This window comes from Cotesia glomerata, linkage group LG4, assembly GCF_020080835.1.
Source record: "Cotesia glomerata isolate CgM1 linkage group LG4, MPM_Cglom_v2.3, whole genome shotgun sequence".
NCBI lineage: Eukaryota > Metazoa > Arthropoda > Insecta > Hymenoptera > Braconidae > Cotesia > Cotesia glomerata.
The window spans coordinates 14,790,747-14,808,411 of NC_058161.1; the positions used below are offsets into that span (position 1 = coordinate 14,790,747).

General features: G+C 26.8%; 2 protein-coding genes across 3 annotated transcripts; both read left to right on the forward strand.

Moving 5' to 3' along the window:
- The first annotated feature begins 6,587 nt into the window (after positions 1-6,587).
- On the forward strand, positions 6,588-10,038 carry LOC123262836 (charged multivesicular body protein 2a). Of its 2 annotated transcripts, XM_044725307.1 has the most exons (5): positions 6,588-6,663; positions 6,742-7,085; positions 7,173-7,348; positions 8,928-9,062; positions 9,670-10,038. In XM_044725307.1, exons 2-5 carry the CDS (start codon positions 6,918-6,920, stop codon positions 9,890-9,892), a joined length of 702 nt encoding a protein of 233 aa, XP_044581242.1. In that variant the 5' UTR covers positions 6,588-6,663; positions 6,742-6,917; the 3' UTR covers positions 9,893-10,038. The 2 variants fall into 2 exon arrangements, with proteins under 2 accessions (XP_044581242.1, XP_044581243.1); XM_044725308.1 differs by lacking the exon at positions 6,588-6,663 and having other exon boundaries at positions 6,701-7,085.
- A 580-nt stretch (positions 10,039-10,618) lies between these two features.
- LOC123262789 (DNA topoisomerase 3-beta-1) lies at positions 10,619-16,898 on the forward strand. The gene is made up of 9 exons (XM_044725212.1): positions 10,619-10,978; positions 11,058-11,200; positions 11,309-11,497; positions 12,348-12,515; positions 12,584-12,831; positions 13,866-14,066; positions 14,153-14,357; positions 14,444-14,836; positions 15,865-16,898. The coding sequence occupies exons 1-9, from the start codon at positions 10,888-10,890 to the stop codon at positions 16,780-16,782; spliced, it is 2,556 nt and encodes an 851-aa protein (XP_044581147.1). The 5' UTR covers positions 10,619-10,887; the 3' UTR covers positions 16,783-16,898.
- The last annotated feature ends 767 nt before the right edge of the window (positions 16,899-17,665 follow it).

The following is a 17,665-nucleotide window of genomic DNA, read 5'->3' on the forward strand; positions in this document are numbered from 1 at the left end:
GTAATTTAGAATTGCAAAAGCATATGGCAGAAAATATAAAGTCAATATTTAAATTTCTCAGTAAATTTTATTTTGGTAATCAGAAATCAATTGAAAAAATTAAAGAAGAATAGAAGAAAAGTAACAGAGTATTTGATAGCAAAACTTGCTTTTGAAAACTAAGATCGATAAAATTTATCTTACTAATTTTCTCTCCAAAGTATAATATTTATCAAATATTAAATTCTACATTATTTAAAAATCCGTATATGAGTAAAAAACCTTTTTCTACTTAAAGTAAACTGCCTTCACACTTTTAAATTCCGGCAACACTATACTTGTTACGTTTTTAAATTATTTCCAATCACTACAACACCGCATATGCAGTAATGTAAAAAATTTTCTACTGCAACGATGCCGCGCTAAGGCTAAAACGTTAAGAATACAGTTTTATCACCGCAGAAGCACCACAGTACTTAAAAAATTTTTCCAATTCACTGATGCTACGCCTTAATTACATTAAAACATTTTTATGAGTACCACAAGGTTGCCGCAGAACAACTGTGGCATTGGAAAGAAAAATTCACTTGCTACTCTATCATATCACAGCTGAATTGATTTTTTTAATAATTTTATTTTATAGAGAAATCACTACTTCTCAATAGAAAAAGAAGTAAAAAAATAATTATAATTTTAAACCAGCTTGTAAAAATGACAAAAATAAATTTAATTTTAATTTACAGAAGAAATTAAACAGTTTAAGCGTGATGAATAAATTCTTGCAAGATATTTAATTGTTCAATTGTAGAGCTTGATTATTTAGATATTTTTGTAAATTTATGATGTAAATTACGTCAAAATGTATACGATACTGAGTTTAACAGATATCTAACAATTTTTTAGATTTTTATAATAATATTCAAGAAATTGTTATTTTTAAATCAAGTTTTAATCGAAAAAAGCTCAATAGCTTATAAAAGTCTAAAAAGTTTTGATTTCACCAATTTCAAACGAGATCATCGGAAATTATCCATAAAGTATGGAGGTACATCTACCTTTCATACTAAAAAGTATCTTCTCATATATCGATTGGATTTTTCGGTCGGTTGAATTTTGAAATTTGATTTTCTTACGAATAAAATACGTCAAATGTAAACTTAGTTGTAATCGCTTGATATTTTTGATATTTCAAGAAATTAAAAAATTGTAAAAAAAAATTGAATGAAAGTGAGACATTTCATTGACCTCTTCGAATTAAAAACCTATATAATATTGTATCTTTAATTTGGAATTCGATAAAGTTAATAATAAATTATACGTTTTTGAGAGATCTAAGTAACAGTTTCAGTGGCGCGTTAAATTATTTACATACGGTCTATAAAAATAATTTTATCGTAAAACACGCTTTTGATGAAAAACATTTACTTAATGATAATTATAATTATAATAAACATTTGTTTTCGATAATTTAATTTAAACATCTCAAAGAAGTATGAAACTTCTTATCAAAGTATGATTTTCATACTTTTTTAAGTTAATGTAAGTGTCTGATAAAGTAAATAAATTTTTTATTTGTTTTGATAAATTTCTATAAATAGAATTTAAAAATGAATTTTTTTTATTTTCTTGACACAGCCCAACAGTAAAATTATAAACGAAAATTGATTTTTAATCAAATAATTGTTAATATTACCAGACTAGTATTATTTTAGCCTACTTTTTACTTTAAGTTATATTTTTTTTCTATATTAAATTAATTGTAATGAATAAAAGTGATAACATTTAGACACTACATTATTCCATTGTTGTATTTTTATTTATTTAGAATAAATTTTTTGTTAAATTATTATACACATTTATTAGTTAGCATATTTCTATAGCCTCCTGCATGTGGTACATTCCTCCGCTGTACATTCCTCCCATAAAAATAATAAAATAACTGAACTTAGAAATGGTTTTATTTTATAACTGCTTATTTTTATATTTTGTATATTATTGCAGACATTTTTTTTTTTTTTTAAGAAATTATCGGCACGATTACGATTCGTACGGCGCCACGATTTGAAGGTGAATTCTTATAGATCTCAACGAAAGAAAACGAAATGAAAGAATAAAATTTTTCGATATCTCGCTTAGTTTCCGAGATATCGAGGCTTAAAAATCGAAAAAATTTTTTTTCACTTTTTTTAACATATTTCCATAGATTTTTGATAAGAAATGGAAAAGAATGAATAAAATATTTCGATATCTTGAACAGTTTACGAGATATCAACACTTCAAGATTCAACAAAATGAAAAATTTATTAAAAAAATTTTTATTTTTCAATTTTATAAGTTAAAAAAAAAATTTTCAAAATAAAAAAAAAAAAAAAATAATAATAATAATAATAATAATAATAATGTCCTTAAATAGTAAGAGCAATTTCAAGCGCACTGTCTATTAAAAATTTAAATATCGCGCTTCATCTAAATATTAAATTTGACTAATAAAAAAAATGGTTTTTTATTATCGATCTAAGGTAATCCAATTTTTGATTCCTTTTACCGTCAAATATGCTCTAGTGGCTAGAATTGGAACCTTCTTGTCAAAAAATAAATTTAAAAATTTGAAAATATAAATCATATATTAATCATATATATATTAGGGTGTGTCAATTTTAGGCGACTTTTTTTTTTAAACGAAAAAACAGGCTGAAAACTTGCATGAAGGTGAGAACAGAAGCCTGTTCAAATCGGAGCTCTTAATATTTATATTTAGAGGTGTCTGTCCCTAATTTTCCATTTCCCATTTAAATAACATAGAAAAAAAAATTCTTTCTTTTGTTTATTTTTCTAGCTCAGTATACGCACCTCATATAAATAAGTCCATAGCATATTCTTGTAGAAAATTCAACGTTCTACAAAAAAGGTCTCTTACACTTTTATCATAAAGACAGCCGTTCTAAAGTTATTCTGACGTAAACTTCTAAATGTATAAAATTTTGATTATTCAAGTATTAAACTGATACAAATTAATTTATTACTGTCTTAAAAATTATTTGTATATGTAAAATTGGTTCTGATGCGCTAACATTTTCATAAACTTAAAAAAAATTACTTATGTATCAAATTTTTTTCTTCTTTATTTCATTTATTGTAAGAAAATCATGACCCGAGTTGAATGAATTAAATTTTTAAAAAGTTTCACAGAATTATCAATTTATTACTCTACACGGAGAGAAAAGATAAGTTTGGAAAATCAGAAAAGTGCACGTCTCATAACGCTCATTTATCAGAAAAAAATCTGGAAAACGGTTGACCCTGGAGGCCATCCCTGCAACTTCCGCTAATTAAATATCTAAGCGCTTAAAATTGCACTTATGAGGTTTTTGAGCTTTTCAAGTCAAAAGTCTGATAAAAGTTTCATAAAACACTATTTTAAAACCCATTTTCACGTTCTTGGTATCGATCGACGTGATTTTTTAGACACCGAAAATTATTTTATTTCATCAAAAACAATCCAAAAGAAATGTCGACGTTATGTAAAAAAAACATTTTTTTGATTATTCGTTAATTCATTCAAGAGTTATTGCACTTCAAAAGTTATAGCGAAATTAACTAAATGAACAATTAACTCAATTGTTTTATTTTATTTTGGAAGCTTCGTGTAATATTTTTCTAATTTTAGGTAAGTAAATGTTTAAACAAAAGTAATTTAGATTGTACTTACTCGTAAATAAGCCAACACAAACGCGGGTAATCGTGTTGCGCCTTTTTAACATGGTTTAAATGTGTGTTTTATTCGTAATTAGGCCATCACAAACGCGGGTAATCGTGTTGCGCCCTTTTAACATAGTTTGAATGTGTATTTTACTTGTCAATAGGCTAACATAAGTGCGTATAATTGCGAAAAAAAAATTTTTAATCAAAAAATCTATGAAAATATGTTAAAAAAAGTGAAAAAAATTTTTTTCAATTTTTAAGCCTCGATATCTCGGAAACTAAGCGAGATATCGAAAAATTTTATTCTTTCATTTCGTTTTCTTTCGTTGAGATCTATAAGAATTCGCCTTCAAATCGTGGCGCCGTACGAATCGTAATTTCCTGTGATGTAGCAGCACATGCCGCCATCTACATAGGATATAAATTAGCGGTTTATTTAAATTCAAATCAGACAAATAATTGATTAATAATATAATTATAAGGATAATTATTTGTAGAAAAATAATAAGAATAATATTAAGAACATCGTAACAAAGAAAATAAAACATATGGAATACTTAAATATAGAATGGTCACTCGAGAGGAAAATAAAATATAATATCTCGAGAAAAGCTATAAAAAGGAGAAACTAAAATCTTAAATAACAAATACATCTTTGTTTCTTAGAGACTCTAGCAAAATACTACAATTTATGACTTTGAATAAAGGACTTTTTGAAAAATTAACTTTTTAAAATGACTTTTTAAAAAAGGACAATTAAAAAATTACTTGTATCGGCAACTATTTTACCGTTAATTGATTATTGCTCTATAGTATTATTAAATGCAACTGATGAAAATGATTGTTAACTCCAGCGTTCTTTAAATTCAACAATTCGCTTCATCTTCAATTTAAAGCGAGATGAACATGTCTCGCCTTATAGACGTGAACTGGGATGGCTCTCGATAAAGAGTCGTCGAATTTATTTTACTTGTTGTTACTTTTATAAATTATTAGAAATTGGTAAACCTAGCTATTTGCGCGAATTATTTCAAGAAGACCTTACTGTAAGACGCTCTGAGAGACTAGCAGCCAAGAAAAATAATATTCTCTTTAAATTCCCAAATTTCAGTACCACTCATTATGAGTCTTCTTTCGTAATTACAGTTATACGATTATGGGAAGAACTACCAGAGGACATTATAAATTCATCAAGCTTGGAGGTTTTCAAAAATAAAATTTTTGATTATTTATTTAATTTAGATGTTTGATCATAAACTGTTGTAAATGCTTCTATCATTATTTTATTAATCTTCAAACTTCGTTAACCTTCTTTATATAGCTTCTTTTTAATTTAAAGTTTCCTACCTGTCTCTTTAGTAACATCAAAGATTCTTAAAATTATTAGTTAATTCTTTATAAATTAAATTTTTATATTAATTTTTAATGTAGTATATAATATTATCACCTATCTAAAAATATTATTGTGTAAAACACTCTAAATATTTATAAGTTAAACTGCACAATAATGTAAAATTATATGTATACTTACTCTTTGTCATTCGGCAACTGCCTTGACATAATTTTGTTAATAAACTAAACTAAACTAAACTTTATTATCCTAGGCTAAACTAAATATTCCCTTTTTTATGGCTTTTCTTCTAACCAGGCAACGACTACGACGCGATGTGTTAAACACATGGTTATTTTCACTTTTCCGAGAGAAAATTAAGCGAAGGCGTCACTTTTACTTTTGAGTCCCTCTCTTGAAGAAATCGACCAATTAGAAATCATTCTTATAATAAATCCAACCCTAAAGCTAAAATCTCCCCTCTAAAATAAGTTATTAACTCGATGTAAAACTTAGGAAAATAAAGATATAGCGGTAAGCAAGTAACTCCTGTATATGAAACATCTTACAATATATCCCATATAACTTGCATATAAAATCTCATCATTCATAATACCGAATGCCAAGTCCTCATCCTAACTAGTATAAATTAATAATAATATTTAGTATATTACATAACTAGGCCAGTAAAATAAGAAAAGTCTCAGATCACATGTAATTGTTGGCCGAGGCGAAGCCGAGGTCAACAAACATGTGATCTGAGGCTTTCTTATTTACTTCCCGTGGAGTGTATACTATTTTTTTGCTCGACGAAGGCAGGAAGCGGCACTTTCGTTTAGCGCAGCGGGCCGAAAGTTGACGCTTTCTGCCCGTCGAGCAAAATAGTATATTACACACCTAGGGAAGTAAAGTAAGAAATGTCTCAGATCACATGTAATTGTAACAAACATGTGATCTGAGGCTTTCTTATTTACTTCCCGAGGAGTGTATACTATTTTTTTGTCCGACGAAGGCGGAAAGCGGCAATTTAGTTTAGCGCAGCGGGACGAAAGTTGCCACTTTCCGCCCGGAGGGCAAAAAAAATTATTATTCACAAAGTCCGTAACAGGAATACTTTCGTATTCTTTAGCGAATTTTAAAGAGCCCGCCGATCTGAGCCGAATCTAACTATAATATTGAGACATCTACAGCAGTAAAAACTTACTAAACATCGGATCAGATCATAACATTCCCTAAATTATCTTTATTGGTTGTGTTCAAAACTAATAATTTAACTTTAATGTAAGTTACTGAGGGATAAAAAAAAAACGAGATGGCGTAAGATACTGAAATTGCCCAAGTAGAATTTTTTTCTGATAATTGAATAAGAAAAATTTTCAAAATGTCACACGTGAAAGTTGGAAAAAAGTTAAAAGAGTAATTTTTTCTAATATTTTTTGAAAATTAATTAATTTTTTAAATAAAATCAAAAAAATTGTTAAGGTTTGTGCGGATTTCAGTATTATGATTGCGCTAATTCTCTGAAAGACAGTAGTTACACTTGAACGCGTCCAATTTAACTATAAGTATGGCATACCTATACTATGTTATGTTATTGTCGTTGATGATAATATACATTCCTTATGAGTCATGGCTAATGTGAGATAAAAAGAGTAAGTGACAGTACTAATTGAAACAAAATAAAAATTTATCTCACAATAAAATTGATTAACAAAATTTGTTTTTTGCAGTAATTGCCTTTTCATTGTGAACTGTTTAATATACAATATTTAATATTTAAACAATATTACGCTGCAAGTTTTAAGCATAATTTTATAAAATATATTTTAACGTCCAAAGTTTTTAATGTTATTGTTACCAAAGTATTTCAACTAATTTGTTTTTGGATATTTAATTATTATACGCAATGGAGTGGCTCTTTGGAAAACGGGTAACACCGGATGAAATGCTTCGTAAAAATCAACGGGCATTGAATAAAGCAATGAGAGATTTAGATCGTGAAAGACAAAGGATGGAACAACAAGAGAAAAAAATAATAGCTGACATTAAAAAATTAGCTAAAGAAGGACAAATGGTAATTGATTATATTTTAATTGACGTTACTTAAAACTATCAATTCAATACTGTTTGTTATAACTTTTTTCATCTTGTTTATTTTTAGGATGCTGTTAAAATCATGGCTAAAGATTTAGTAAGAACACGAAGATATGTTAAAAAATTTATGTTAATGAAAGCGAATATTCAGGCAGTTTCATTAAAAATACAAACGTTAAAATCTCAAAATACAATGGCAAATGCTATGAAAGGTGTTACCAGAGCTATGCAGAATATGAACAAGTGAGTCATTCTTAATTGATAATATATTTTTTGTAATTTTTTATTTATTTATTTATCTGGTAAATAATTCTATCGAGGTGTAAAGACACCTGTTTATAGAACCAGTACAAAAATACCAATTTTACAATATATATAATTTTTACAAAATTTTTGTCGATAATACAATGCAAAGAGATAATAAGTGCAAAAGTAATAAATTTATATAGAAAGAAATACAAAATTATAGATAATTATCATAAAAAGAAATATCCAATCAAATACTCGCATTTTCCATTACATTTTTCAAACATGTTAACCATTAAGGTTTCTTATCAAGTAACAACTTTTTTTTTAACAATTTTTTACTACAGACTATAGTTTTCATATCAGCAGGGAGTTTGTTATAATATTTAATTGCTACATAATAAGCATTCTGAGTACTAATAGTTTTGTTTATTTTTGGTAGAACTAACAACTTAGATCTTGTATTTGTACATTTTTCATAGAATAGGCTTTTACATTCTTGATAGTAGTAAGTTAATGCATTTATTATAAATGAGTTTCTAATTGTCAAGGGGATATTGTTGTAATTATTTTTACATAGCTTTTTAATTATTTTATGTTGAAGAGATGTGACAGGTTTAATTGAATTGTTATAGGCTCCTTCCCATGCAACAATGCCATAGTTTATTATGCTTTCAAACAGTGCATGATAAATAGTTTTTAAAATAGAAGAATTAAGTACCTGGCTAAGCTTGTAAAAAAGGAAAGTGAAATAGTTAAGCTTCTTAGATAATTCATAGGCATGTTTATCCCACTTCAAGTGTTTATCAAAATATATCCCTAAATATTTACAATTATCAACTCTTGTCAGAGGCTTACCATTTATTTGTAAATCAAACTTATTTGGGATACTGTCTATGTAGCTTCCAAAGGTAATAAAAGTAGATTTTTCTACATTAAGAGATAGTTGGTTTTCCCTGAGCCATATATCTATTTTATTTAATTATTATATAATTATTTATTTATTTGAAAAGGAACGCCCTCGGTAATTTACAACAATATATTACATTTTCATGTGTAGAATGTTCAGTTAATATTTATATACAATAAATAACATCTGTAAAAGAGAAGATAGATTTAAGAGATTTGAGAGAAGAGAAAAACAAAAAAATTTTTAATAATTGATAATTGATAATTTATAATTTATAATCACTATTTATACACCTGGAATGTTATTTTAGAATCACCCTTTTTGCTTCACTTTTTATCTTATCTGCTGGTCCTCCAAAAATGTATTGTATATGTAAACTAGATTGCAGCAAAAAGTCAATTAAAAGTAAATTAACAAAATGGATAATACAAATTAATATATAACATAAAACAGTTTATGATCGTCGAATAAGTATCACTTGTTATTTAGCTATACGTTTTTCTTGGATTTATGTATACTGTTCCAGTCCTATGTACAGATGTAAAACATCTCTATAGGACAGATATTAATGCGTACTCACTTTTTTTTGTACTATGTATTTTATGTATCTGTTTTTACTGGTAATAATTATTATTATTATTATGTAATTATATAAATCTTTTTCAGACAACTAAACCTACCTCATATACAAAAAATATTGCAAGAATTTGAAAAACAATCTGAAATAATGGATATGAAAGAAGAAATTATGAATGATGCTATTGATGATGCAATGGAAGATGAAGGTGACGAAGAAGAAAGGTAAACACATTTATTTATTTATTTATTGATATATCGACCCAACAGCCTTTTAGCCAATAAAAGGGTCACTAGTAATGTGATAATTATACTAAAGTTCTTAATGATACTGAAATCAGCAGACATCTGATAATTTTTTTATAAAAAATTAATTATAAAAAAAAAATATTTAAAAAACATTTCCACTTGTAATTTTTTTTAATATCTAGAATTGGAACTTTTTTATTAACATTTTTTTATAATAATTTAGTTTTTATAAAAATCCAAAAAATTGGCAAATGTCTTTTAATTTCAGTATCATAAGTTTATAGCAACATTTCATTGTTATGACTAATTAATTATAAGTAATAGAAAAAATAATTGAAGAAAATCTGTAATGATATGTTAAAAATTAAATAACAGTATAATACTTTTGAGGTAACTTGAACTTAAAAAAACTTATAAAAATTCATTTACTTATTTTTATTTTGAAAACACCGTCAAGTTTGTCTCTTGAGTTTTCCATGAGAAATTTTTTTTTCTAATTTATTAGTTCTGATTTTTAATAAATTTTTTGTTACAAAAATTTATTGCTACTAATTCGTGAAATAAAAATGTTCATTATTTTTAGTGATGCAGTAGTAGCGCAAGTTCTGGACGAGCTTGGTCTCCAACTAACCGATCAATTATCTGGATTGCCTCAAGCTACAGGCTCTCTCAGTATTGCTGGTTCTAAGCAGCCTGTAGCAACAGCGGCTGGTGCCGGTGGAGAAGATGCTTCGGGAGGAGGCAGCAATCTTCCAGATGCAGATGCAGATCTTCAAGCAAGATTAGAAAATCTGCGAAGAGAGTAGAAATTTATAATTATTATAGGGCGATTAATATAATAATAGAATTTCTAACATATTTTTTGACGCCGCTTGTGACTATCTTATTTTATTTTATTATTAATCTAAAAATTATTCCTACTAGATAAAAAATATGTATATAGTATTATTTATATATTTTTTTTTATTTCATGATACCTACATTAAATTAAAAATAGATAGTCTGATATAATTGAGCAAAGATGGTAAATATGGTTTGAATACTTCATTTTTTTAACAGATCATTTGAATGTTTTATATTTTCTTTGAAATTTCTGCTTTTCAATTAAAAAAATTATTAAAAGCACAAAGCTTCTGATAAAGAATTTGAAGATTCAAATGCTTCGGAAAATGAAAAATATTCAAATCTCTAATTTGATCAATAAATTAAAACAAATTAAGAAATTTTTTGTGCCTATTTTTTAATGATAAAGGCAAGCATTTTTTCAAGAAAGTAATGTCGTTATGTTTAAAAAATTGCACAATTTAATATAAATAAAATAAAAATATTAAATTAGTTTAAATAACTCGAAAAAAAGAGAAAAAATTTATATAAATTTAAAGCATTTTGTGAAAATATTTAAAAAAACATATTTGCTCGGCTTCATTTTGTGGACATTTCTACACATAAAAAATTTTTTGTGAAATACTTTAAACTATTAAAAAAAATATTGCAATGATTTTTGATCATGATTATTTTTTTTAATCATTCAAAACGCTCCTTGAATCTTAAAAAAATGGAGACCTTTGCAAACTGTGATGAACACACAATTGTTCCCCAACAGGTAGAGCCACGATCTTCAATGTAAATTTTTACGTACTTTTATTTATGTTTGCAATGCTTGTAAGTAGTTCTCTTAATTACAGTTGGTGTCAGTGTAACTAGCGACTGTCGTAATTCGACATTAGTTTATTTGAATAATTAGTTTTTGTTTACTTTGAAAATTGAAACTATTAAAAATAGTTAAAATAAATAAATAAAAATGAAAACCGCTTTTATGGTGGCTGAAAAGCCATCTCTAGCCGCATCTTTGGCTAATATTTTAAGTAATGGACACTGTTCATCTAGAAAAGGTAGGTTAATGAAAAATTTATTTGACAGAACATATGATTTGAAAAATCAATTAATTTTTATCAAAATTTATTATTTTAGGAATGAATGGATCATGCTCAGTACATGAATGGGTTGGACAATTTAAATCAGAAACTGTTAATTTTAAAATGACTTCAGTTTGTGGTCATGTTATGAGTTTTGATTTTGTGGGTAAATATAACAGTTGGGACAAAGTGGATCCAGTAAGTATTTTTTTTCTAATTCTTTTCTAAAAAAATGAATGTTAATCAATTGTATGATATTTTCTTATATTGTATTAGAGATTAACCAATGTTTTTTATTGTTTATAGGCTGAATTATTTTCTTGTCCAACAGAAAAAAAAGAAGCAGTACCTAAACTTAAAATTCCCACATTTCTTGCCAAAGAGGGATCAAATCTAGATTATTTAATTTTATGGTTAGATTGTGATAAAGAAGGTGAAAATATTTGTTTTGAAGTTATACATGCTCTTCAATACGCACGCTCGATAAATCCAAATGTAATATGAACATTTATAACTTTTGATTCTATTCGGAGATATGATACGGAATTTAACAGACATCTAACAATTAAATTATACTGAAAAAAATTCAACAAAAAGTTACTGGTAATTATTTACAAGTGAGGTCAACCCAAGCTGGGCTATGTTAAATTTTTTTTTTGATCAAATTGATCAATTTTTTTTTTTTAATTGTTCGTTTTTTTTATGTATTTTTCAAAAAGAGATAAAGTAGAAATTTTATCCAAAAACATGAAAGCAACTTTTTTTTTTCCAACTTTTAAAGGCAAAAAGATATCGAAATCTTTATTTTTTCTTTCACGACATTTTTTATCATAAATGCGCCGTAAAAACAAGCAGAATAAATTCTACATGCCAAAATTAAAAAAAAAATATAAGTGCGAATTTGAAAAAATATTTTTTTTTAGAATAATTAATTCGGTATATAAATTTCAAGAATTGTTAGATGTCTGCTAATTTCAATATTATTTCTGAGATTCGTTTTTAAGAACAACATATAAAATATTTGATATTGTCTAATTTGGCTAGTGGATGATATTGATCAAAGATTATTGAAATTAAACGTTGATAAATATTAAATAATATCAATCGATTTTCCTATATTCTATTTATCAAATTTTTCAATAAGATTTACTTTTTAAATTTTTATCATATTCGCTTCAAAAGCAACTTTACTTCCTATAAATTATATATTTTTCCATATAAGTTGCGATCTGTTTTTCTTTCAATCGATCTTAACAGCGAATCTCGAACAAAATATATTGTATTAATAGTAATAAGTTATGATAATTGTAAGTTATATATTACTTTTGAACATTTTCCTTCTCAGAATATATGGAGAGCCCGTTTTTCAGCAATTACTGATCGTGATATTAAATATGCATTAGCGAATCTTGTTAAGCCGAATGAAAACGAAGCTAAAAGTGTCGATGCTCGTCAAGAATTGGATTTACGTATTGGTTGTTCGTTTACTCGATTTCAAACAAAATTTTTCCAAGTACGAAAAACAAACTTTTAAAACATCATTTTCACATTTCCTCAATTTGCATTTTATGATAATTTTAGGGAAAATATGGTGACTTAGATGCTTCATTAATATCATATGGACCCTGTCAAACACCAACATTAGGATTTTGTGTCCAGAGACACGATGAAATTTCGACTTTCAAACCTGATCCTTATTGGGTGTTACAAGTGATTATAAAATTATCAGAAAGTCTAGAATTATCTCTGAACTGGGATAGAAACCGCTTGTTTGACAAAGAAATAGCTAATTCATTTCTCAGTCTCGTGAAAGATCATCGTGAAGCGATGTAAGAATTATTTTTTTAAAATTATATGAATTCCCTAGAAAATTTTAATTTATTTCGCCAGAAGCATTTAAAATTTTGTCAATAGTCCAAATTTCAGATACTCCAGATCTAGACCATTGTTGCAAACCTAATATTTTGCAAGTATCAGGTACTTAACTCTGATAGGTATATTTTTCCGCGGTCTAGATATTTTTTTTTTTTAATTAAAAAAATTTTTTTTTTTCAATCTTTTATAAATTACTAGCGACTGCCGAAATTTACGGATCATGAATAAGAAAACTTTGGCTTAATGATTTTTTGATATTTATAATTACACTATACATAGTTCGGGTACTTTTGAAATAAATTTAAAAAATAATGGTGTTATGACAGGATCAAATAAAAATAATTCAATGGACATATGTGACGGAACAAATTTATAGAATGAACAAACTATTTAAACTCCTCAAAAAAACTTAAAAAAAAATTGATTATCACTAAAAATATGTATAAAACAATAAAAAAGCACAAATTCTTGTCAAGACCATTCTTATGATAATAAATTAAACTATAAAAATTCCTTTAAAAATAACAATATGCTCGTCACAAAATTTTCCTTACTCTCTCAATTATTTAAATCATAAATGACTATCGCTGAAAAATTATCAAATCCAATTCACGATAAATATATACTCGTTACAAAATTTTTCTTAATCTCTTAACTATATGAATTAATTTTTGACTTATAACCACATTCACATCTACAAAATAAAATAAATAAATAAACAAATGACGATTATCGTGAAATTTGAATCTATTTAGAATTACATCGAAAACTTATAATAAATTAACTATTGCTGAAAAACATATGAAATATTTAAAAGGCAAAAATTCAGATCATTTAATTAAAAAAACTTATTTATTATATAGATACGCCGGATATAAAATTTACCTTATTCTTTTAATTATATAGATAATTAGAGATAAAAATAAAATTTCTTGCCAATTCCATCCTCTCAAAATATTAAAAAAATAAATACCAATTTATTTTGCAGAGTTGTCAGTGTTCAAAATGTTGAAAAAACGAAAGCACGACCACTAGCATTGAACACAGTAGAGTTGATGAGGATTTCAAGTTCTGGATTAGGTATGGGACCACATCATGCCATGCAGATAGCTGAGCGTCTTTATATACAAGGATACATCAGTTATCCACGAACTGAAACGACATCTTATCCAGAAAACTTTGATTTATTGTAAGCGAAAATTTGTTTTTATTTATCGTAAATCAACTTATAAATAATAATAAGTTGATCTGATGTTTCAATTACATTATTTTCAGAGCAACATTGAAACAACAACGAAACTCTTCCGATTGGGGCGATGATGTAAGAAAAATATTGGAAAAAGGAATAAATCGTCCGAGAAAAGGCCATGATGCTGGTGATCATCCTCCGATTACACCAATGAAATCTGCTTCAAGAAATGAATTAGACGGGGATAGTTGGAGACTGTATGATTTTATCACTCGACATTTTATTGCAACGGTAACAAATTGTCGTCAATTTAATTCTAATTCATATCAAAAATCTGTGTGAAGTAATGAATCAATATTTTTTAAATATTTTCACAGGTTGCACCCGATTGTAAGTACTTGAGTACAACAGTGAAATTTTCAGTTGGCATAGAATCATTCTCTCTAGTCGGTCGAACAACCATTGATCCTGGCTACACAAGTTTACTTACGTGGCAGTCAATAAATGAAAACAATAGTTTACCACAATTCTTTCAAGGCGATAAGTGTAATATCAGTGATGTAAAATTATCAGAATGTTTTACACAGCCACCTGATTATTTAACCGAATCTGAATTAATCACTCTGATGGAAAAACACGGTATTGGTACTGATGCATCGATTCCAGTACATATCAATAATATCTGTACGAGAAATTATGTCAATGTTGTTACTGGAAGAAAACTCGTTCCAACTTCACTTGGAATCGTTCTTGTTCATGGATATCAAAAGGTATTTTCTAAAATTTTTATATTTATTCCCACTTTAGAGAAAATAATCTTATTATAAAATGTAGCGAATAAATTTTATGAAAGTAGTTTAGTAAAAAAAAAATTTTATTAATTTAAAAGTAGAAAATTGTAATTCTTAACTTTATTTTTCGCAAGTTTCCGGTGTGAAAATTGTTTTCCATTCGAGAAGTTGCATAAACTTTTTACTGTTCACGTAGTTAGAATCAATAAAGGACATGTCTATTTATACTTAAAAACGTCTTGATAAATCCACGCCGTGTGAATATAAGGGCCTTTAATCCACGTTGCGCGAATGTAAAGGTTCTTACATTCACGCTGCGTGAATTTATCAGGATTTCATTATGTATGAATATACACTTCTATGATGAAAATTTAATGTTTTGATGTATTTTTTTTTTTCATTTGATAGTTAAAAATTTACGATTTTTCAATGATATGGTGACAATGCTATTTTTTTCGGTTATGAAATATTTTTTTTCTTAAAGATCGATAAAAATAGAATCAATTAGAAAAAAAAATTCAGAATATCATCATTTGAAAATTTTTGGAATCGTAAATTTTTTAACTTTCAAATGAAAAAAAAAAAAAAAAAAAAAAAACCAAAATATTTCATTTTTATAATTTTTATCATAAATCCACCATGAAGAACGATTTGAGAAGAAAAAAAAATCAAAAAGATCAATTTTTTCTATTTTATTTCAATTTTATCTAAAATAGGTGGATCTCCACTTCTGCATAGATAACCTTTTTTTTCAACACAAAACTTACTGTGATAAAAATTTTGATTTTTTTAGCTAAGAAATAAAATTGTTGAAATTCTCCAACAAATGAATTTCTTCTCACAAAAATGACAATTTTTTTAAATATAATTTTTTTTCTGAGTTTACGTTCGGACTTCCTCATATTATTTAATCGCATTGATTAATATATTATATATTATATTTATTATTATATATTATAAATAATTATTTGAAAGATCTAATCATACAACTAATTGGCTAATTTTAGATTGATCCAGAGTTAGTATTACCAACAATGAGAACAGCAGTTGAAGAACAGCTTAATCTGATCGCCTTAGGACAAGCTAATTACAATGCAGTTCTCAATCACACCGTAGAAATATTCAGACAAAAATTCCATTATTTTGTTTCAAATATTGAAGGAATGGATCAATTATTTGAAGTATCATTCTCTCCATTATCTGCAACGGGGAAAGCGTTATCTCGGTGTGGTAAATGTCGGCGGTATATGAAATATATTCAAACAAAACCAACTCGATTACATTGCGCTCACTGCAATGAAACTTATAATTTACCACAAAATGGGAATATTCGTATTTACAAAGAATTGAAATGTCCATTAGATGACTTTGAATTATTATCATGGTCAACAGGTATTCGAGGCAAGAGTTTTATATTCTGCCCATATTGTTATAACAATCCACCATTCCGTGATATGAAGAAAGGTAATTTAGGATGTAATTCTTGTACTCATCCTACATGCCCCCATGGATTGAATTCCAATGGAATATCTAGTTGTTTAGAGTGTGATCATGGAATATTAGTTCTAGATCCTTCCTCAGGACCTAAATGGAAGTTAGGATGTAATCGTTGTGACGTTATCATTCACTTTTTTGAAAATGCTCATAAAATATCTATAGATCCAGAAGTATGTTCTGAATGTGGAGCACAATTAATAGCAGTTGAATATAAACCCGATAAAAGTAAATTACCAAACGATGCTACGGAAATGGTAGGCTGTGTATTTTGCACCACTGCTTTTACACAACTAATTGAAAAACATAGAGCTGTTGCGTCCAAACCCGTTATAACACGAACTCGTGGTCATTCTAATAAAAGTCGCGGCAGAGGAAAATCAAGACCGCCAAAAGACAAAATGGCACAGTTAGCTGCATATTTTGTTTAAATATTTATTCATATTTGTATTTACTGTTTTATAAACAGTAATTGTCGAATTTAAGTACTTCGTTGATGTATACAATGTAAGAGGTAAAAAACTACAAATACAATTTAATATCATAAGACTGTCTACAAAAAAATACATCATTTTTTTTTATTTTATTCATTGCAATTGAGAGATTCCTTCATCGTTTATCAAGAGAGACCTGTAGTCTTATAATTAAAAGTTGGTCTATGTGGTTTATCTACTACATTATTTTATTTTATTATAATTGATTGTTGTTAACATAGGAAGATTTTTCACAACTTTTGGATGTGATAAAAAATTTTTTGGTTAAAAACAATCCAATTTTTTTAATTAAAAATCCGTAGAAAAGCTTAAAAATTTTTTTATGGTCTCAGGGATTAGCTGTTAGAATTTCAAAGCAATATGATACTTTTTCAGAATCTAACAATACGATGATTGTAGATTTTTTTAAGCTCTACTTTTTATCTGCAGACAGAAAAATTGTTCAAACAATAGTTAAAGATAAAAAATTTTTTAATTTTTTTTATCTATAATTTATAATTAAATTTAAAGTGCCCTTAGATTTTTTGCCAGAATCTAATATTATTCGGGTACTTGAATTTTATAAGCAAAAAATTTTCCAGTTGGTGAAGTAGAATTGTGAATTTTTTATAAGCAAACTTTTTTTTTATTTTTATTTTTTTTAATCATGGATAAGAGCTTTTCAACATTTTGCAATCTTATAAATCTTTTACGTTTAGTAAGAATTTTTTTTTTATTTTTTTTATCCTTCACTCTCTATAAATAGTGTATATTATTATTTATATTCAAATACGTAAGCTAAAGAGAATGCGAGTTATACAAAGAATAAAAAATACTGTAA